General features: G+C 43.0%; 2 protein-coding genes across 2 annotated transcripts in view; both read left to right on the plus strand.

Moving 5' to 3' along the window:
* Positions 1-9,241, plus strand: part of LOC112261017 (actin-binding LIM protein 2-like) — a 104,083-nt gene extending 94,842 nt beyond the window's left edge. The window contains 1 exon segment of the mRNA XM_042328494.1: positions 4,751-9,241. Within this exon segment, the coding sequence (XP_042184428.1) occupies positions 4,751-4,864 (114 nt within the window). The 3' untranslated portion in view covers positions 4,865-9,241.
* A 1,613-nt stretch (positions 9,242-10,854) lies between these two features.
* LOC112260098 (actin filament-associated protein 1-like) overlaps positions 10,855-23,881 on the plus strand; it is a 120,250-nt gene continuing 107,223 nt past the window's right edge. Inside the window, exon 1 of the mRNA XM_042328492.1 lies at positions 10,855-10,983. Coding sequence (XP_042184426.1) covers positions 10,965-10,983 — 19 coding nt within the window. The 5' untranslated portion in view covers positions 10,855-10,964. The remainder of the gene's footprint in view (positions 10,984-23,881) is intronic.

Below are 23,881 nucleotides of genomic sequence, written 5' to 3' on the forward strand. Positions count from 1 at the left end.
GCCCTGTGTGTGTGTGTGTGTGTGTGTGTGTGTGTTGGTCTCATTTCAGTGGGTTTAGAATATCTCTACTTGTCTGTGAGTGTGTATGCACTTACTGTATGTGCCACTGTCCACAAATCACATACGTCCTCTTATATGTGTCAGGCTATGGGTTTGTGTGTGTGCGTGTGTGTGAGTGCATGTGTGTGAGACGGAGTGACTGTTTTCAGATGATAAGTCATCATCTCTCGGGGTGAAGCAACATTATCCAGGCAGTAAAGTTTTTTTTATCTCAAACTGGTGATTTCATTTTTCACTCATACAAACCCCATCTGTGTGTGTAATACCACGTAGAGCCAGGCCCAAACACACACACACACACACACACACACACACACACACACACACACACACACACACACACACACACACACACACACAAAGATTTATGCAAATCTGCTGTGGAATCCCATTAAACCCACCATGAGATCACACTGTGTTTTGCAGTATGTGTGTGTGTGTGCATGCGTGCGTGTGTGTGTGTGTGGATATTTACCAGCGGGACAGACGGTGGTTTCCCCGTACACAGACAGACAGACAAAGACAGATGCTTCTATTATGTGTATGGATGGTTGTGATTACCAAGATTTATGAAGTCATTCGTTCTGTGCTCAGAACCGGTGAGACTAACAATGCATGTGGAGATTATTACAAGACATAAAGTGTCTTAATGCAACACCACAATGAGCTCCAAATACAGATGTCTGGATTTTGATGACGTAACTGAATGGAGACACTGAGGCTGCACTGATCCGACATCAGTTGTTATCTTAACTACAGTATTAACTACAGTACTTCCCCAAGGCCTTGTTGGTAGTCTAGGTATGGTTTTCGATTTATAGTAACCTGATTCCAAAGGTTGTAAGTTTGAATCCAGCAGTTGTTTTTGAGGGCCTCCCGAGTGGCGCAGTGGTCTAAGGCTGTGCCACTAGAGATTCTGGGTTCGAGTCCAGGCTCTGTCACAGCCGGGCCGCGACCGGGAGACCCATGGGGCGGCGCACAATGTGCCCAGCAGGGATACCCTTGTCCCATCGCGCACTAGCGACTCCTGTGGCGGGCCGGGCACAGTGCACGCTGAAACTGCCAGGTGTACAGTGTTTCCTCTGACACATTGGTGCGGCTGGCTTCCGGGTTAAGAGGGCATTGTGTCAAGAAGCAGCGCGGCTAGGTTGGGTTGTGTTTTCAGAGGACGCACGGCTCTCGAACTTCGACTCTCCTGAGTCCGTTCAGAAGTTGCAGCGACGAGACAAGACTGTAACTACCAATTGGATACCACGAAATATGGGAGAAAACGGGGTAAAACAAATTGAAAGCTATTTATTTTTGTTTTAAGCCTATCCCACAATTTAACCCTTACCTTAAGGCATTAACCTTAAGTTAATGCCTAACCTTAAGATTTCAGAGTTAATACCTAAACGTAAGATTTTGGAGTAAATACCTAAACTTAACCCTAACCTTAAAAATGTGGAGTTAATACCTAAACTTAACCTCAACCTTAAAATAGTGGAGTCAATGCCTAAACTTAACCTCAACCTTAAAATAGTGGAGTTAATGCCTAAACTTAACCTTAAACATGTAGAAATTTGACATTTGTAACCACTTCGAAATTTGATCTTTGAGAAACATGGATGAACGTCTAATTTCGACGTGAGACTGTGAGACCTAGTTGCTGTGTGTGTTATACAACATAGAGTTAGGTCCACAAACACATGTACACACACAAACACACACACACACACACACACACACACACACACACACACACACACACACACACACACACACACACACACACACAGATTTATGCAAATCTGCTGTGGAATCCCATTAAACCCACCATGAGATCATCCTGTGCTTTGCAGTATGTGTGTGTGCGTGTGTCGATATTTACGAGCGGGACAAACACACAGACACCCCAGTGGCTTCCCCATACACAGACAGACAGACAAAGTGAGATGCCTGTATTATGTGGATGGAGGGCTGTGATTACTAAGAGTAATAATGGCAAATAAAAATCCAATATGGATGGTGTTAAGAGATAGATGGGAGGGGTTGAATGGAGCTGAAAGTTGGGAATAATAACAACTAATAACAACAACATAACTAATGTAAAACACACTGTGTCCGTAAAACGTACACTACCATTCAAAAGTTTGGGGTCACTTAGAAATGTCCTTGTTTTTGAAAGAAAAGCACATTTTTTGTCCAATAAAATAACATCAAATTGATCAGAAATACAGTGTAGACATTGTTAATGTTGTCAATGACTATTGTAGCTGGAAAAGGCAGATTTTGTATCGAATATCTACATAGGCGTACAGAGGCCCATTATCAGCAACCATCACTCCTGTGTTCCAATGGCACGTTGTGTTAGCTAATCCAAGTTTGTCATTTTAAAAGGCTAATTGATTATTAGAAAACCCTTTTGCAATTATGTTAGCACAGCTGAAAACTGTTGTTCTGATTAAAGAAACAATAAAACTGGCCTACTTTAGACTGAACTTCATGTACAACGCTGTGTACTACTCCCTTCATAGAACAGTGCAAACTGGCCCTAACCAGAATGGAAAGAGGAATGGGAGGCCCCGGTGCACATCTGAGCAAGAGGACAAGTACATTAGAGTGTCTAGTTAGAGAAACAGATGCCTCACAAGTCCTCAACTGGCAGCTTCATGATTAAATAGTAGCCGCAAAACACCAGTATCAACGTCAACAGTGAAGAGGCGGGACTCCGGGATGCTGGCCTTCTAGGCAGGTGTGTGTACCATGTTGCATTCATCTGATGTGATGCCAGCGGTGTCTTGCCCAGATTCCTCCCTTCTCCGCTGGAGATGCCTGGTCGTTATGGAAACTAGTTGATTGACCGTCACACGATGACAGCCCGATTCTATACTGAACAAAAATATAATCATAATATTCAACAATTTCAAAGATTTTCAGTTCATAGAAGGAAATCAGTCAATTTAAATAAATTCATTAGGCCCTAATCTATGGATTTCACATGACTGTGCAGGTGAGCAGCCATGAGTGGGCCTTTGAGGGCAAAGGGCTTTATTACAGACAGAAAAACTCCTCAGCACCCCAGATCCCCCTTCTCAGACGATCCCGCAGGTGAAAAGCCGGATGTGGAGGTCCTGGGCTGGCGTGGTTTCACGTTGTCTGCGGTAGTGAGGCCAGTTGGATGTACTGCCAAATTCTCTAAAATGATTTTGGAGGCGGCTTATGGTAGAGAAATAAACATTAAATTATCTGGCAACAGCACTGTTGGACATTCCTGCAGTAAGCATGCCAATTGCATGCCCCCTCAAAACTTGAGACATCTGTGGCATTGTGTTGTGTGACACAACTGCACATTTTTAGAGTGGCCTTTTATTGTCCCCAGCACAAGGTGCGCCTGTGTAATGATCATGCTGTTTTATCAGCTTCTTGATATGCCACACCTGTCAGGTGGATGGATTATCTTGACAAAGGGGAAATACTCTCTAACAGCGTTGTAAACAAAATTGTGCACAACATTTGAGAGAGAAAAATATTTTTTGTGCGTATGGAACATTTCTTGGATCTTTTATTTCAGCTCATGGAAGAAAAAAAAAACGATTCCATCGTATACTTTTGACATTTTGGGGGTTTATAGTATTTGTAATGTGAGCCAAACAGGGGACAGACATGGTTCTGAGGCATGGGCTTTGATTTGGTGTGTTAAATCTTTCATTAAAGAACCAGTGACCAATGATATTCTCATGCTGAACACAACAGTAGGTTTTTGGTCACACATGGATGAGGTTGAGGTTTCATGGTGAAGAAAGTTGCGTAAGATGTGTGTAAGTGTAGGTAAATTTGGACCGGAGGATGACGTAAGTATGATAAGTGCTGTATAATGCTTAACATAAGCTTATCTCAAATAGAATTGAAATACAAAAGCAGGTTATAGGCACAGCTTAAGAGGATGAAGATCCTAGCAGGTCCAGCCAGACCTTTAGGCCTCATCTTAGGGGTTAGTGTTTGCCATCCCACACAGGCCCTCTCTCCATCTGTGGTCACCCCAGACATAGTGTGTCCAAGTCAGGCCCTCAGCTCTGCTCCCCTGGGTTTTTAAAAATGTAACTAGGAACACTGAGTTTACTGCCTTGTTCAGGGGCAGAACGGTGGATTTTTACCTTGTCAGCTCGGGGATTTGAGCTTGCAACCTTTTGGTTACTAGTCCAACGCTCGAACCACTAGGCTACCTGCCGCCACTAAGGAGTGGGGTGTGGTGGGGTGTGGTGGGGGAAAGCACAACACCTGTCACTGCGGTCTCTCTCTCTCTCTCTCTCTCTCAATTCAATTCAATTCAAAGGGATTTATTAGCATGGGAAACATATGTTTACATCTCTCTGTGTGTGTATGAGAGTGGTGTTGTTACAGGGGCTGAGTGAGGCGACTGCACTCAAGTGCACTTCACAGGACATGGAATCCTGCACTAAATGCGCTGAACTATGTATTTGATAGTATCTCTCTCTCTCTCACCTCTTTTTTTCTCTCTCTCACCACTCTTTCTCTTGCCTCTCGTATATACTCTCTTTCTATTCTCTCTTTCTATTCTGCCTGTCTGTCTGTCTGTCTGTCTGTCTGTGTCTGTCTGTCATATTCCCACTATTTTGCTTCCACAGATTGTCGGTCCTGTCATTCTAATGAATACAAACATATTGTCTTGTATTCTTGTCTCTTCCAGAGACACCTCTCCCCAGAGGACTTCCAGTATGTGTTCGGGATGACCCTGGACCAGTTTGACCGCATGGCCCTGTGGAAGAAGAACGACATGAAAAAGAAGGCACGCCTTTTCTAAAGCCAAGTGACTGTAACAGGGATAAAAATAGCATCTCTAGTCTACAACGTCTGTCCAGTCTGGAAGAAAGGAAATCAGAAAGAAAAAAAACCCCATCAGAAATCATCTATATATGCACCGCCATACGACGTTGCGCCTGCGAAACATAATCTCTGCCAGAATAAGGAAGGTGGAGACATTTTCACGATGTCGCCGTGACCGACATCCAACGTCGAGGCAATGTTCGTCACATATAGCTTTTGTATGCGTTGTGGTCTGAATGTTATTTTTTTATAACCTTTGAGGAGGTGGGGGGGGTAGATGCATTTGCATGGCCCGTTGACACCACTCCTCCTCTTCCCCTCGCCCCGCCTCTATGTGAGTTCTGCATCCCCCTCCCCCTTCCTCCCCAAAAAGAGAAATAGGCTTTTTTCTCTTTGTCTCTGTTTCTTCCTGGTTCAACGTCTGCCTCTTCTACGGTCTTTATCTCGACTTGGAACAATATCTCTGTCTGTTTTCTATCTGTTTCGTTTTCCCCTCTTTTATCATTCCTGCTATCTGTTTTTCTTACCCTCTCTTAAGGTCTCTCTCTCTCACTTGATCTTTCTTTATCTACCGTGTCTCATTTAAGGTTTCTCTCTCTCTCTCATTCCCCCCTCTCTCTCTCATTCTCCCCCCCCCTCTCTCTTTCTCTCTCTTTCTCTTACCACCTCACCTCTCCTCTTACTCCTCTTCTCTGTCTTTTTCCATCTCCTTTTCTTTCTTTCTTTCTTTCTTTTTTCTTTCTTTCTTTCTCTCTCTCTCTCTCTCTCTCTCTCTCTCTATCCTCCCTTTCCCCGCTGTAGCCTGTGCTAGCCTCTAACTCACAGCAACTTATAGTCTCATATCTGAACAACAGATGTATCATTTTACAGCAGTGGAGGTTAAGATAGGAAAAGTTTATCTTCTCCTTTTTTAAGTGGGTAGTTTGTTTGATAGCCATGCCGTGATTTGTTGATAGAGGGCTGTATCTTACACACGCCACTCATAAATCAGTGAAGATGGGAGTGTTGGGGTTGGATCAGAGCCAACAGCATGAATCATGGGTAAAAACAGTACCATATAGGCACCACTGATACCCATAGCAGATGTATAGAGCCTCAGGTTCTTTCAAGCCCTGTTGTCAAACACTGCCTTGCCAGACACTTTTACGTAAATCCCTTCCCATCAAAAACCTACATTATTTTTATAAGCTATTTTTGACTCCTGGATGGCCGTCATCCATTCTGTGGAAGTTTTCAGATGTGAGAATCGTGTTGTTATGACACCTTTATCATCTGCTCCCCCCTCATTGTCCTCACACTATCTAACACAGGCCTGCAGCAGCACTTGAGCAATACAAGTTAAGCCTTGCTTAATGAATTGATAATGACATATTGACATATAATCTGTACCTTCTGTGATAGAGGATGAACCCTTTCTATGTTCGTTGTTTGTAAATCATTTGGCATCCACTGCCACATATGTGGTGGGGAAACGTATATTGGCTTTGCTAAGTCTCCAGGAACTCCAACAATTAATTCAACCATAAGTGGTATACAATATACACGTGACATACAGTGTACACATATTTGTCTCGGCGTTTGTTATGCAAGCCAAGGTATATATTGCCTCTAGGTGCATGCATGCATATGAGAGATGGTCGAGGACGTCTACGATGGAAATGTATGAAAATGTTTGTAAAAACATTCTCAATTTGGATCATTTTGGTCCCTCATTTTGGTTAATTATTTTATGCACATTTTGTAACACAACTTTTGTCCAATGAAAAGCCCAATTCAGATGCTTTTGTTTGGCATTTATTTGTAGACATCTTAAAGGGAGGATGAGGATGGTCATCTTTAAATCTAATGGCTATAGGGCAGGTGTATTGGAAAACTACATGCTCAATATAAATGAAAAACACAGTCAATCTGAATAAATATCAAATCGGAGTTTTGCTCCATCGCTAAGTAGAACATTAAGCCGTCGTCATCAAAGCTCATGTCTCCTGACTTCTCATGTCAATCTGAAATGAAAGCGCTTTTATCGAGATTCAAATCAAATGTATTTATGACACCCATTTTGCGTCAGCAGATGTCACAAAGTGCTGATACAGGAGCAATGGAGTCGACCATGTATAAAAGTGCTTGAGTGTGCCTCGTTGAATGTGAATGCCGATAGGGTTGCAGAATTACATTGTCAAATCTAATGTCTGCTTAGATCGGATGATCATTTATGCAGTTTGGAAGAATGCTGTGTGTATGGATGTGTGTAAGTTTGGACCTTTTTGGATCACTGTTGGATCACATTGTAACATTGAAAGAAGGTTGATGTAGCGTTATCAATGGTGAGGAGGGCTTTCCCAGAACAGAGATCACAATGGAGGGCTGTTCGGAAACACTGTGTTTGTTTTTGTGTTTGAACAGCTGTGGAAACAGTAGTGTAAGCTGAGAGGCAGAAACTAAGGAACACATATCCAGGTCTGAGCTCTGAACTTGCCCTTAGGCACACACAGATCTGGGATCAGATTCCATTCTCCTAATCCTAACCTTAACTATTAGGGAGGAAATGCTAAATGTGTCTTAGTTCAGTCAGTGTCTACACTCTTAGAAAAAAGGGTTCTTCGGCTGTACCCATAGGAGAACCTTTTTTGGTTCCAGGTTGAACTCATTTGTCATTTGGGTTCCATGTCCTCAACTGAAACCAACAAGGGTTTTTCAAAGGGTTCTCCTACGGGGACAGCCAAAGAACCCTTTTAGGTTCCTTATAGCAGTGTAGGGCCAAGTGCATTCTGTTTTGCTCAAGGGTCAGGCCAGATCAGCAGAGCTCACATAGCCCAGATACAAACCAGGCCAGACCAGCAGAGCTCACATAGCCCAGATACACACTAGGCCAGATCAGCAGAGCTCACATAGCCCAGATACACACCAGGCCAGATCAGCAGAGCTCACATAGCCCAGATACACACCCGGCCAGATCAGCAGAGCTCACATAGACCAGATACACACCAGGCCAGATCAGCAGAGCTCACATAGCCCAGATACACACTAGGCCAGATCAGCAGAGCTCACATAGCCCAGATACACACTAGGCCAGATCAGCAGAGCTCACATAGCCCAGATACACACCAGGCCAGATCAGCAGAGCTCACATAGCCCAGATCCACACCAGGCCAGATCAGCAGTGCTCACATAGCCCAGATACACACCAGGCCAGATCAGCAGAGCTCACATAGCCCAGATACACACCAGGCCAGATCAGCAGAGCTCACATAGCCCAGATACACACCAGGCCAGATCAGCAGAGCTCACATAGCCCAGATACACACCAGGCCAGATCAGCAGAGCTCACATAGCCCGGATACACACCAGGCCAGATCAGCAGAGCTCACATAGACCAGATACACACCAGGCCAGATCAGCAGAGCTCACATAGCCCAGATACACACCAGGCCAGATCAGCAGAGCTCACATAGCCCAGATACACACCAGGCCAGATCAGCAGAGCTCACATAGCCCAGATACACACCAGGCCAGATCAGCAGAGCTCACATAGCCCAGATAAACACTAGGCCAGATCAGCAGATCTCACATAGCCCAGATACACACCAGGCCAGATTGCACAACCCATTCATCATCTCTTTAGGTAAACAGGCCTCCCACTCAGAGGAATCAGCTGCGTGTCTCTCTTACGTCAAGGTCAATACAGTGTTGGATTCACAACTTTATTTACGCTTTTGAAACAGGAAATCGGAAGGAGCTGCCCAATAGACGCAATTCTTTTGCTTCCGATTTATTTTGAATATAGAGACATAATAACATATCATATGGTCAATGTGTGGCTTCTGTTTTTGCTTGTTTGATTGTAATGGAAGCCAGATATTTATGAATATCCTATGTATGCAGGTATATGTCCATTGCGCCACTATGGTCACAGAGAAGTGTATTACCATGTTTGTTATAGAATGTCCTGTGAAAATAAGTCTGCCTCATTGTATTAACCCCAATGTTATGGAATGACTAGTCTTTATCAAATATGTTGTTCTTTTAACCTAATGGCTAGGAGTAACGCGAAGCCGTCTCTGTGGCACACAATTAGAATCATGCTGACATTGCCGTTATGCAATATGATGACGTTAAAATGAATTTGGCTCTGTCACAATCTATTATTTTGCACTGTGTAACCAACGGATACCATATGCTGTGATTCGATGTTGTTGAGGCCCTGTGGAGGATGATGAGAGGCTGAAAATATGGCTTAACATTATTCTAATGCCGTAACTAAGCCTTTTGTTTAGCTTTTGTTCTTATTTGGCTTCGCTGGTTTGCAAGAAATACTGATGTCCATCTTTAAATAAATGTTTCATTCAGTACCGTTTCTTTTGATGTGTGCTGTGGTTTTATGGTAATTTAACTGGTCAGAATCTTGACTGTTTGGGTAGTTGCTTGAGCAGTCAGTGAAAACTATTTTGTGTTATTCTCAGACAAACTGAAATGTCTCAGTGGCACCTATCAAACGTGTGTAGCTAACTTTGTATACGTGACAGTCTCCTCTGGTGTGAGGAAAGTTTGTTCCAGATACAACAGACATCCTTATTGGTTCATATCAGGGCTCTCCAACCCTGTTCCCTGTTCTCCAACCCTGTTCCTAATCGAGTGTACCTGATTCTAATAATGAGCTAGTTGATATGCTGAATCTGGTTAGTTACGACTGGAGTTGCAGTGAGAAACGACAGTAGGGTAGCTCTAGAATAGGGCTGGAGAGACCTGGTTAATATTCATTTAGTCCAGAGGTGTCAAACTCATTCCATGGGGGGCCTTTTTGTCTTCTAGTTTTTGGTTGTTCCTTCCATTTAAGACCTAGACAACTAGGTGAAGGGAGTTCCTTACTAATCAGTGACCTTAATTCATCAATCAAGTACAAGGGAGGAGCGAAAACTCTCAGACACATGGCCCTCCGTGGAATCGGTTTGACGTGTGTGATTTAGTCGGTCTCTAAATTAAATTAGAACAGGACATCCAGCTTAAACCCAGTGAACAAATATGCAACTCTGTCTAATTTGTTGCTCTGGGAGAAAGGAAAGAAGATTTCTGGGTGCAGTCTTGCTACTGAATCATTTTTCCACACTGTGAATCTATTATGTTGAAACAGGTGCTGATGAAAGGAAGTGAATCATTCTGTGAATCATTGTTGTCATTTGATTCATCATGGTTTCACATAGCCTGTATGTATAGTAAAACAGAGACTACAGAGATGAGCAAACAGCCATTCTGTGTTAGTCTATTTAATATCTTGATAGGCCTGTATGTTGATAAATAGTTATTATATCAGCTGCCTCAAATCCACTAGACTGACTATTTAAAAGGCAAAGACCCCCACCCCTTATCTGTGATTGGGAAAGCCCTTGTAAGCTACGGCTGCGATTGGCTACTACTGTGTCCATCTCGTCTGTCTTCTTGACAGCTGGAATATGCTTCTGTCCCATCACCCACGGAAAGTACTGATGGGCATTTCTTGTTTTTTTTTTCGGTGAACCGGCTCATTTGGCTCCGTTCACGTAAAAGAGCCGGCTCATTTGGCTCCCAAACGGCTCTTCGTTCAAAATGCTTAACAAACAACCTAGAACCATAAAAAAAAGCCAATCTCCAATGTATAACACAAAAGCTAGGCTACCATTATGTCAGATCGTGAAATGCGCGTTCAAATACAGTTTTACCTGGCCATTTAATAATTATTAAATGGCCAGCAAAAATAAATAAATCAGCATGGACCAGATTGACGCGCTCTCCTCTCCCCACTATGTATTGTTTCTGCAGTGAGGATTCACTCTCTTTGGATCATTATTTTGTAACTTAACTGCAAAAAACAACAACATTGTTTTGAGCTCAAAAAAGCAGTAGTGTGCAAATCAGGCAGCCAAAATGAACGCCTCTTTCACCGATGCAATTCGGTTCCAACATTCACCAAAACGATCCGTTCGTTCGCCAATGACCCATCACCAAGGGAAAGGAAGCAAGGAGCTAGGGAAGGGAGACGCACGAGAGTCCACAGCCTGCTTACCATACAGGATAAGTGCGCACCCTGGAAGTATCTAGGCGACATGGACAGAAACGGAAAAGGTAAGCGTTTTTGTTTTACGCCTACACATCTACTTTCATTCATTGTTATTCTGTCCGTGATTGTTGAGATAATTGTAGTCTAACAAAACCACGTGCTCGTAACCATGTTTCTACAGTAGCATAGCTTGTTATCACCTCGAAGGGTGTGAGTCGTTTGTGTTTGGGGAAATATAAGGCGTTTTGCTGTAGAATTTTCCAATGTATTATGTAAACGATATCAGTTTGTTTGTTTCCTCCCCTCCCTTGTTTTGGCATAATACTTCCGTATAAATTGTTTCTCTGCCAGTTTTTTTTTTCTCGTGAGAATAAAATGATTTGCCTCGTCTGTCTCAACTCCAGTTGAGCATTTCAATATGAAATGGTCAAAATATTCTTGCTACAACAACTTGAACAAGGTTGCTATGAGGGATGGAGAGGCACAACACAAAGGAACACGAGGTGTAGGGGGTCCTGCCGGGGTGAGCAGGTTGCAGCGTGATTAATTGACAGACTAATGAACTCTCACGGTATGGTGCCCGTGACCATACCTCATTGGCTGGGACACTGTGTTGGTGTATCAAAGGACCCGCATTTGCTTCCTGTCATTGTATTCTCTCCTATCGTTGTATTATTTCCTCCATGTGAACTGAGGCCAAAAATTGAACAGGTGGAAGCAAATTATGGCCAAAAGCACCATTTCATGTAGCCTCCCAGTATGTGTAAAGCCTACTGTTTATGCCAAAAAGCTTTGGCTTTAATGGCACAGATGGTGAATTTACCCAGAAACCACAGAGTGGCTGGTTCAAGCTCCAATCCTGCCGTACACCCTCAATCACTAGAACCATATAGCCTGTAGTTTCAGATGGGTAAAGATGAAGGGCATGGAACAAGGAAAGGAAATGCTTAAGAGTAAGACTATTGTGATGCAGCATGGTAGGGATCAGCTGGTCGCACCCTGGCTGCTGAGACTGACTGGCCAGGAGGGAGGGAGGGAGGGAGGGGGTATTTAGAACAAATCCAATGAATCAAATATAATGGGGCACAGGATGGGAAAATCTGCTGGGTTTGGATTAATCAGACTACATGTTTAGGAAGGGGCACCATTTTGAAGGTATAAGCAATAACTGGAAATGACACTTACCAATGACCTGGGCCATTTTCTTAAATATTGGATTGAAATATGTTTTAACAGCGTTTTGTATTTTAGTTGGTCATTGGGCCTGTCTATAGTCTCCATCTCTACTTTAGCTGACCTGTATCCCCCAGTCCCGTTTGTTTACAAGGAATTTGGTGGGGAAATAATCCCTGGAACCTTTACTTCTACTGCCTTTGTTGTATTTTTAACCCTAATTGTGTGTGCCTGAGGCTCGGTATTTCCCCAGCTCTTTATGGAAGCCAAAGCCAATCCACCCCAGTCAGTCCAGGCAGGCAGTCCCTGTAACAATGGACAATGGAAGGCAGACCTACTGTATACATCCTGCAAGCTCTTTGGCCACAGTATTGGACCAACTCTCTTTTTTAAAAAATGTAATGCATCCCAAATGGCATCCTATTCACTTTGTAGTGCTCTGGTCAAAAGTAGTGCACTACATAGGGAATAGGGTGTCATTTGGGACACACACTACCTTGCACAACCTGGGAGAGGGCGACAGTGGCCGTGGAGCACACACACGTACCGTAGGTCCCCTGTGACAACTTTCTCGTCCCATGTCCTGATTGATACACAAGAAGTGGCAGCTATTGAGTAGCAGGGCCTCAGTGGGTCATTTCCCGTAAAAACATGTGTCCGGGCAGGTGTGGGTGGAGTATGGGTGGTATGGTTTTGAGTTGAGTCTGAGGTGAAACCGTGATCCCCTGTCCATAGCAGCGGGAATTAGGGGTGCTGCAGCACACCCTAAAAATCCAAAAGAAAAAAAAGAAAAGTGATCTATAAAAAAATAATCTCATAGCAGTAGTGCTCTGGGCCTTTACTAGTCCTGTATTAGCGGGCCGATATAGCCGTCTGTAGTGCGGGCAGCAAATTCTCATCCTACATCTTACAGTAACCGACTGAGATTTCTAGCAGTTGGTTCCATTAAGCCGACCATGTCGGTGCTGTGGGCGTTGCTGCTGACGTCACTATTGGACATCTGTGCCCCTGGGTGTGAGGTAGCGAGTTAGCGTGGGGTGCGCAGTGCAACACAGCTGCGAGGGCTGAGATACGGTTCCCCCTGCCATTAATCCATGTCTTGAGTACTATCCCTACCATCACCAACCCACCCTATCCCCACTGATTTAGTGATAACAGAAAGGGTAATACTACGACAGCATTGATTCAATGTTGATTAAACGTTCGCAGTGGGGCTCCTTCTCAGTTCCTCGTCATGCAGGGAAGAGTAAGGTTAGCTCGGATTGGAACTGTGCCATTGCATCTCTCTCTTTCTGTCTTTCTCCATCACTGCTTCTCTGTGTGTTCTCTCATTCTGTAAAATAGATCTGTTCGCTTCTCTTACCTTCCAACTCTCTCTGAATCTACTTCTATTCTCCATGCCTATCTTTCAGTCTCCTCTTCTTTCTCTCTCTCTCGCTCTCAAACTTCTGTTACAGGCCGGTGCATGATTTCTGAAGCATCACTATTCATGTACTGTAGGGTTTCGACCTAGTAAAAGGGGATTTTAAAATCTCTCTCTAGTGGTTATGAGTGTACCATACTTTGCCCGAGGCCAGTGTTCCTAGACTCCCTCTGTCTGTGCTGTCTCTCTGGTGGGTACAGTGAGTCTGCTGTGCCTCAGGGTGGCGTTCTGTAGTGTGTGTCAGGGCCAGACGCATTACAGCAGGGATAAGTGTGAAGGTGGAGTGCACTATGGGAGGATCCGTAGCTTTCCTTTTCTCCCTCGCTCGCTCTCATTCCTCAGAGAGTTTGTTGAGCTCCGCTGTCTTTAGTCCAGGTGTTTGCCTTGAGGAAAACATCCTGCCCCCAATGGTCTGTAAGAAGACAGAATGATGAAGGAAGCATATTGTGTGTGTGTGTGTGTGTGTGTGTGTGTGTGTGTGTGTGTGTGTGTGTGTGTGTGATAGAGTTACCCAGCCTCATTTTCCTCCTGCATAGCCTAGCAGTGACTAAAGCAATCTATCAATTTCTAACGTTGTCCTTTGTTATGTAAGGATTAGCCTACCCTTCTCCCTGTCTCCCTGATAATGGCTCTACGTACACCTGGGCATAGTTCCAACTCCATTACTCTCCCCACATCTCGCTACAGTCATTCAGACTGACGTCTAGATTTGATTCATGTTATGAATCATTGCTCCAATAATAATTCTGACTTAAAGATCACCTCCAGTGGCTGGAGCCATCTAGCTGAGACCCCCATGGCATGTCATGTGTCGTAGGTGACGAAAAGTTCACGGGGAAAATCTGAGGTAAAATGTGATTTGCGAGAGTGCACCCCTGTCTGACGCTCGGTACCTGTCGGTGCTTGTGTTATATGAGTACCGTGGGGAGAGTAGAGTACGCATGATTGCTCTGCTTCAAGTAGGGATACGAGGGACGACGTTCAGTTCGTGTTCTGACAAGGCTGGCATCTGGAGCTGAAGTGAATGTGTTTTGATCGTTTGCGCTGCCTGACACAAGGTCATCATACTAGCGTTGGGGTCATTTTGATGGAAGTCTCTTCATTCCCTTTCAGCAACAGTTGTCAGTTTTTCTGTGAATCATCTTTGTGATATCCATTTAAGATGTTTGTGTTGAGTTGGATTCTGCTTGGTTAGACATGAACACAACGTATGCATGTCAAAACAATATGTTTTGAACATCTCCAATATAATGTCCCTGTTATATTACAGTAACGTATAGCTTGCTCTGGGTTTCTGGGAGCCTCTCTCCAGTCCTGGCGGCTGTGTTTTGGATATGGCAAGCATTCTGGATGTTTGTCCTCTGAATAATGTCCTCTGAATGATGTTATCACAACATTAGCTCTCTCCTCACCCCTAGGAATCCCCCCCACACACACACACACACACACACACACAGGCTCTATCCTTTCCCTCTTCTCCGTTCCCTTCAGGGCAACAAAAAACATGACTGAACTAGAACCTCAAAGCCATAGCCCTGGTAAGTAAGGTTGCTGAGGGTGTTGCAGCACCCTCTGATGAATTGAAATTTAACGAAAAAAAATGTGTGAACTAGGCCTTTACTACTCCTGTTTGAACGGCGAAAAATACTCCTCAGCACCTTCCATTAATATGTCATGAATCCAGATGGAGACTCAACGCCAGGTAGAAAATCATTGGAGACGGAGTGGAGAAGATTGACTTTCTCTATTATCTGTGAGTACTACTGTAGGGTGTTTTAAATTGTTTTTTTGTTGTTGTTTTTTTGTGTTTTTTCTGTGTCTGTCTGTCTACCCACCCCAGGTATTTGAGAGAAACCCCCCCCAGTGCTGTGAGTCATTGTCTGAGAGGGCATGAGGGGAGTTTTGCTGCAGGCTCCTTCAGTCATTTGTGCATTGACTCCTCACAAGTGTGTGTGTCTCAGCTCTGAACTACTCAACACAGAGGGCAGAGGGGTGAGCACAGAAGAGCCTGAGCCCTTCCCTGCCTCCCATTGTTTGTCTGTCCAACTCCTCCCCTCTCTATCTGTCTTTCACATTCACTCTATAATATTTAACAGTTAAACACAGTATATAGAATTCACTTGTTCTCAGTCTTGTCTCTCCATAAAATCTCTCATTCCTACTTTCTTTCCATCTGACCTAACCCTCACTTGTGGTATATGGCTTCTCCCCAATGAAGTTTCTTTCTCTCTCTCTCTCAAAATCCCTCACCCTCTCTACCTCTCTAATTAGGGTCTCTGTAAAATAATGGTTATTAGCCTCTTTCTCTCCCTCCCTCTCTCTGCCTCTCCAGCCTTCCCGGGAGGAGAGGGGGAAGGATTCCAGTTAATCAGACTGTGTGTGTCTATACTCCCCGCACAGTCGTCTGGTCACCCTGACCACCAAGCCTCCCCACATGGTAGCAATTTGAAGCGAGGGACGAGAAAGGAGAGATAGAAGATGAAAGAGGGGAGGTAGTTAGCGCCCTTGCCACATTTATGAGACGGAGGTTGCCGGGGAAAGTGGTGCGGTTTGGGTCGGACCCAAAGTAGATCTATAAAGTAGAGGGAAGGATATAGTTTGAGAGAGAAATGATGTTCGCCTCAGAGTGTCACTTTGCTCCTGTAAAAGGCTATTGGATTCTGCTAATGGCTCCCAGACGCTAGGGAAGTTAGCACGGTAGGATCAAACAGTTTGGGCTGTTTTACGGCGTGGGATCGATGTTGGATGTGGTGTGAACATCTGTAACATAACCAAATAATGTGGTGTTTTGGTCAACAAAATGGACTTGTTCACAGACTTTGTTGATGTGTTCCATCGAGGGTGAGACTAGGTTTAATTAAAGGGAGACGTATCTACACTATACCAGGTTAGGGGAGAGAATGATGTTATTTAGATTTAGGCCGAATGTCATGTCGTCACATTTTCAAGGGGTCCCTCATAACACAGCTGTTCCTTTCGTTGGCATTCACACACGGGTTATTGGATTACTACACACACACATTATAAACAGCTTCATCTGTGCATATAGTTTGGGCTTGTAAGCGCATGGTTCTACAAGGTGAAGTCCCGTCATTCTTTCACTAGGGTAGTTATTAGGGTAAATATTTTCACACACGGCACCTGCCTGCAGACACATCTGCCTGCGTCCTGTTCGATCTGTGCAGACTTGCATAGACATCGGCATGGCAGTGGCACATCTTCCACATACACGTGCCTGCAGACACATCTGCCTGCGTCCTGTTCGATCTGTGCAGACCTGCATAGACATCGGCATGGCAGTGGCACATCTTCCACATACACGTGCATGCTCACACACTCACAAGCGCGCATACACACTAGAGGTCGACCGATTATGATTTTTCAACGCCGATACCGATTAATCGGCCGATTTAATAAATAATTTTTTTTTTTTTGTAATAATGACAATTACAACAATACTGAATTAACACTTATTTTAACTTTAATATAAAACATCAATAAAATCAATTTAGCCTCAAATAAATAATGAAACATGTTCAATTTGGTTTAAATAATGCAAAAACAAAGTGTTGGAGAAGAAAGTAATATGTGCCATGTAAAAATGTGTGCCATGTAAAAAAGCTGACGTTTAAGTTCCTTGCTCAGAACATATGAAAGTTGGTGGTTCCTTTTAACATGAGACTTCCATATTCCAAGGTAAGAGGTTTTAGGTTGTAGTTAATATAGTATTTATAGGACTATTTCTCTCTATACCATTTGTATTTCATATACCTTTGACTATTGGATGTTCTTATAGGCACTATAGTATTGCCAGTGTAACAGTATAGCTTCCGTCCCTCTCTTCGCCCCTACCTGGGCTTGAACCAGGAACACATCGACAACAGCCACACTCGAAGCAGCGTTATCCATCGCTCCACAAAAGCCGCGGCCCTTGCAGCGCAAAGGGAATAACTACTCCAAATCTAAAAGCGAGTGACTTTTGAAACAGTATTAGCGCACACCCAGCTAACTAGACATTGGTTACACCAGCCATTAGGCTTGAAGTCAAAAACAGCGCTGTGCTTGCGAAGAGCTGCTGGCAAAACGCACGAAAGTGCTGTTTGAATGAATTATTATGGGCCTGCTGCTGCTCAGTCAGACTGCTTTATCAAATCAGACTTAATTATAACATAGTAACACACAGAAATACGAGCCTTTGGTCATTAATATGATCGAATCCGGAAACTATCATTTCGAAAACAAAACGTTTATTATTTCAGTGAAATACGGAACCGTTCGGTATTTTATCTAACGGGTGGCATCCCTAAGTTTAAATATTCTTGTTACATTGCACAACCTTCAATGTATGTCATAATTACGTATAATTCTGGCAAATTCGTATGCAATGAGCCAGGCAGCCCAAACTGTTGCATATACCCTGACTCTGCGTGCAATGAACGCAAGAGAAGTGACACAATTTCACCTGATTAATATTGCCTGCTAATCTGGATTAGTAGTTATAACTAGTGATTATGATTGATTGATTGGTTTTTATAAGATAAGTTTAATGCTAGCTAGCAATTTACCTTGGCTTCTACTGCATTCGCGTAACAGGCAGGCTACTCGTGGAGTGCAATGGTTAAAGCGTTGGACTAGTTAACTGTGCGGTTGCAAAGTGGAACCCCTGAGCTGACATGGTGAAAATCTGTCGTTCTGCAGTTAACCTACAGTTCCTAGGCAGTCATTGAAAATAAGTGTGTTCTTAACTGACTTGCCTAGTTAAATAAAAGGTATAATATATATATATACAGTGCCTTGCGAAAGTATTCGGCCCCCTTGAACTTTGCGACCTTTTGCCACATTTCAGGCTTCAAACATAAAGATATAAAACTGTATTTTTTTGTGAAGAATCAACAACAAGTGAGACACAATCATGAAGTGGAACGACATTTAATGGATATTTCAAACTTTTTTAACAAATCAAAAACTGAAAAATTGGGCGTGCAAAATTATTCAGGCCCTTTACTTTCAGTGCAGCAAACTCTCTCCAGAAATTCAGTGAGGATCTCTGAATGATCCAATGTTGACCTAAATGACTAATGATGATAAATACAATCCACCTGTGTGTAATCAAGTCTCCGTATAAATGCACCTGCACTGTGATAGTCTCAGAGGTCCGTTAAAAGCACAGAGAGCATCATGAAGAACAAGGAACACACCAGGCAGGTCCGAGATACTTTTGTGAAGAAGTTTAAAGCCGGATTTGGATACAAAAAGATTTCCCAAGCTTTAAACATCCCAAGGAGCACTGTGCAAGCGATAATATTGAAATGGAAGGAGTATCAGACCACTGCAAATCTACCAAGACCTGGCCGTCCCTCTAAACTTTCAGCTCATACAAGGAGAAGACTGATCAGAGATGCAGCCAAGAGGCCCATGATCACTCTGGATGAACTGCAGAGATCTACAGCTGAAGTGGGAGACTCTGTCCATAGGACAACAATCAGTCGTATATTGCACAAATCTGGCCTTTATGGAAGAGTGGCAAGAAGAAAGCCATTTCTTAAAGATATCCATAAAAAGTGTTGTTTAAAGTTTGCCACAAGCCACCTGGGAGACACACCAAACATGTGGAAGAAGGTGCTCTGGTCAGATGAAACCAAAATTGAACTTTTTGGCAACAATGCAAAACGTTATGTTTCGCGTAAAAGCAACACAGCTCATCACCCTGAACACACCATCCCCACTGTCAAACATGGTGGTGGCAGCATCATGGTTTGGGCCTGCTTTTCTTCAGCAGGGACAGGGAAGATGGTTAAAATTGATGGGAAGATGGATGGAGCCAACTACAGGACCATTCTGGAAGAAAACCTGATGGAGTCTGCAAAAGACCTGAGACTGGGACGGAGATTTGTCTTCCAACAAGACAATGATCCAAAACATAAAGCAAAATCTACAATGGAATGGTTCAAAAATAAACATATCCAGGTGTTAGAATGGCCAAGTCAAAGTCCAGACCTGAATCCAATCAGAAATCTGTGGAAAGAACTGAAAATGCTGTTCACAAATGCTCTCCATCCAACCTCACTGAGCTCGAGCTGTTTTGCAAGGAGGAATGGGAAAAATTTCAGTCTCTCGATGTGCAAAACTGATAGAGACATACCCCAAGTGACTTACAGCTGTAATCGCAGCAAAAGGTGGCGCTACAAAGTATTAACTTAAGGGGTTGAATAATTTTGCACGCCCAATTTTTCAGTTTTTGATTTGTTAAAAAGTTTGAAATATCCAATAAATGTCGTTCCACTTCATGATTGTGTCCCACTTGTTGTTGATTCTTCACAAAAAAAATAGTTTTATATCTTTATGTTTGAAGCCTGAAATGTGGCAAAAGGTCGCAAAGTTCAAGGGGGCCGAATACTTTCGCAAGGCACTGTATATATATATATATTTTTTTTTTAAATAATCGGAGATCGGCACCCAAAAATACCGATTTCCGATTGTTATGAAAACTTGAACTCGGCCCTAATTAATCGGCCATTCCGATCAATCGGTCGACCTCTAATACACACACTAGTGTTTCATGGTATCCCGAAACCTCTATACTTTTTTGTTTTTTGATACTAGAACATGAACGGTACTAAAACGGTTGTTACTTTCTGTCCAACGTGTCTCACGTTGTATACTGACTGAGAGGATCAAGTCTGCCTATCAGCACAGGCGATGTGCCTATATTGCATGGAGTGCACCACTCATGCCTCTTGCCTGCTCCGCTTACTCATTGCTCGAGGACTGGGAGTCTGGGCTTCATACTTTTTGCTTCCCTCTCATGCGCACAGCAGTTAGCACACTTGGATAATGCAACACTGCATTTAGAAATGTTGAAACTGTTAATGTCCATACAGGCTACACAACTTTACTTCCAGATTTGTAGGCTAACTAAAAAAAAATAATAATAATTTGTAGGCTAACTTTTGTCCCTAGCTTACATTAGAAGCTAAAATCATTTCACTACCTTAAGTACTTTGTGATAACCATAACACAAAATTTGGTAATTGTCACATTTTTAGCTAATTCACTTAATCATCTCTCCCTCACGTCTAAAGACACACTTCCCCGTTTGTCTGCGTCAGGTATCTCTCCTCTCAACTGACTGTGTGGGAATGTGACTTGTGAATGCTGTCATTAGTGGGTCTTAGAGACCGTGTTCACTTTTATAAAAGAAGAGATCTCTACTTCTATGCAAATGTTGTTGATCAGTACAATAATATATTTCCCAAGTGGAACCCGAAACAGATTTGTTTGTCATCTGTAGTCCTGTGAAAACAGTGAGTAACTCAGTGCAAGCTCAATAACTCAAGCATGCATAGATTCCTATTGAATATGCATTCACCTGTATTGTGAATAGAACTAGGCTTTGGTATTTACCCAGTTTGTCAATAGAGTTACCATTCAAATACATTATTACCGTTATGTTTTATCTAGTTAGATTGGTAAAAACAAAGTCTAATTGAATTGTATAATTTATGAATTAATGCAGACGTGGCTGTCTCAGATGTTTTTTTTTCTTATGACAATTCTGGAATGTAATGATATTGAACTCAAAAGATGCCCAATGATTGAACAGAAGTTGCTGAGTTTATCTGTAAATCAAGTGCCATTCTGTGTATTTGGCTAATACGCCTTTTTTTGTCGCTGTTTTGAGTATCGTGGCGGTATCGAGTATCGTGATACTAAATCTGGTATTGTGTCAAACTTCTGGTATCGTGACAACACTAACACACGTGCACACACATCACATTCACAACGCAGTGAATTCTCTGAATTTGTTTCCCTGTGAATGACCTATTCAATCAGAACCCCCAAAATGCTGCAATTGCGGTCTTCCTGACCGTAGCCCTCAGCTACAACTGTCAACACCAGACAGGGAACGGAACCATCACATTCCTACAATCCCCTTTCCTGGAAGACACACACACCACATTGTCAACATGAACATGAGGCTGTCTGTCATATTCTTTCAGCGCTCATCATCCCTCTCGTCTCATTCCTCAGCCCTGGAATGACTTGGCCTGTTGATAGGCTGCTTATGCTGTGGCTCAGCAAGGGTGTGTGTGTGTGTGCGTGTGTGTTGGAGGTTGTTGTAGCCTCTCCCAGGGATCCTGTACCCTATTTGATGTGCAGCGGTATCACCCTCTGGGCTTTTTAATAAAGACGTCTGTTATCTGTAATCAGGCAATAACAACTAGTCTCTCTGGGCTGAGAGGGGATCCTTCTCATATCCTAGTAGAGGAAATGTAAATGGGATTGAGCTGGATGCTGTGTGTTTTGGGTGAGGCTGTAGTTTGTGTTGCGGTTCCGGACTGGACTTCTTCTATTAGTGCATCTGTCCTGGTACTGTATAGGGTTGTTGTTGAATTGACCAAAGCTATAGTAACATTTAAATACAGAGCTGGTTAGAGAGAGAGGAGGGGTAGAGAGATGGGGAAGAGAAACAAAGACCACTGGTTTGATGTGGAATGCAAAAACCTAAGAAAGAAATTGAGAAACCTATCCAACCAAAAACATAGAGACCCAGAAATCCTGAGTCTGCACTATGGTGAATCACTAAAACAATAGATATACACTACTGAAAAGGAACAGCACGTCAGAAATCAGTTCAATGTAAATGAAGAATCCATAGAATCTAATCACTTCTGGGAAAATTGGAAAACACTAAACGAACAACACGAAGAGTTCTATATCCAAAATGGAGATGCATAGATAAACCACTTCTCCAATCTTTTTGGCTCTATAACAAAGAGCAAAAACATACATGATCAATTGCAAATCTCAGAATCAGCTATTAACACTAGATCTGCCATAGGCCAACAGCCACTGATGTTTGCTGTATCATGCTCCTTCCATGACTTTTCCTAAATGTTTGTATTTTACACTGCTCATTTGTCCGAATTTTGAAATCACAAACAAAAGTATTTAGAGCCTTTTTTTTTTACCAGTTTTTTTCTTTTTTCACACCTATTCCCATCTTAACCTGCCAAGACAATGTGCTGTAGGACGTTGGTACCCAGCCAGGCACTAATGCGTCTCTCTCTCTCCTCACTGAATGAATGATAAATGAATGAATGAGCAATAATTGTGCACCTTACTTCACAATTGAATTTAAATTAGGCCTAGCTGAATGAAGAGGGCGAAGAGGTTGATTTAATTGGCAAAGACCATGGTTTAATGATGAGTTTGTTATGCCTATTTATCAGCAGCAAATAATTGGACGTTGTACTCCGGGGGTTGATACCATTCTCTTTTACATTTTATTTTGTAAAAAGAAGCTGATTTGGGACTTTTATGTACTATACCTCTATTACTAATCAAATATCTATTTCCCTGTATATAGCCTCGCTATTGTTATTTTACTGCTGCTCCTTTAATTATTTGTTACTTTTATTATTATTATTATTTTTTTTTATAGCATTGTTGGTTAGGGCTGTTGTATTTGAAGCATGTGACAAATAAAATGTGATTTTAATGTATTTTAAGGTAAACAAGAACATGCTACATGTAGGCCTTTAGAATGAATCAAAATATATCCTCTACTCTATCCAGTGAAGCAAACGATGCCAGCCCACTGAATGAATGACAAATGGATAATTGTGCACCTTACTTCGCAATCAAATTTAAATAAGGCCTAACTGAATGATGAGGGCGAAGAGGTTGTTTTAATTTAGATCAACAATAGTGTAATGATGAGTTTGTGTTATGCATATTTATCAGCGTTGCCGCTGATGTTAATTTTAAAAAATGTTTAAAAAAATTGCCCCTTTTTCTCCCCAATTTCATGGTATCCAATTGTTAGTAGTTACTGTCTTGTCTCATCGCTACAACTCTCATACGGGCTTGGGAGAGACGAAGTTCGATAGTCATGCGTCCTCCGAAACACAACCCAACCAAGCCGCACTGCTTCTTAACACAGCGCGCATCCAACCCAGAAGCCAGCCGCCACAATGTGTCGGAGGAAACACCATACGCCTAGCGAACTGGTTAGCGTGCACTGCGCCCGGCCCGCCACAGGAGTCGCTAGTGCGTGATGAGACAAGGATATCCCTACCTGCCAAACCCTCCCTAACCCGGACGACGCTAGGCCAATTGTGCGTCGCGGCCGGCTGCGACAGACCCTGGGCTCGAACCCAGAGTCTCTGGTGGCACAGCTAGCACTGCGATGCAGTGCCCTGACCACTGCGCCACCCGGGAGGCCCGATGTCAATCATTTGACCGCACGCTTTGCAGGTATGATACCATTCTCTTTTGCATTTACTTTGTAAAAATAAGCTGTTACAGGACTGTTTTTATTAACTGTTATTCTATTACTAATCAAATGTATTGTAAGGGAAAGG

Source organism: Oncorhynchus tshawytscha, linkage group LG10, assembly GCF_018296145.1.
Source record: "Oncorhynchus tshawytscha isolate Ot180627B linkage group LG10, Otsh_v2.0, whole genome shotgun sequence".
Lineage (NCBI taxonomy): Eukaryota > Metazoa > Chordata > Actinopteri > Salmoniformes > Salmonidae > Oncorhynchus > Oncorhynchus tshawytscha.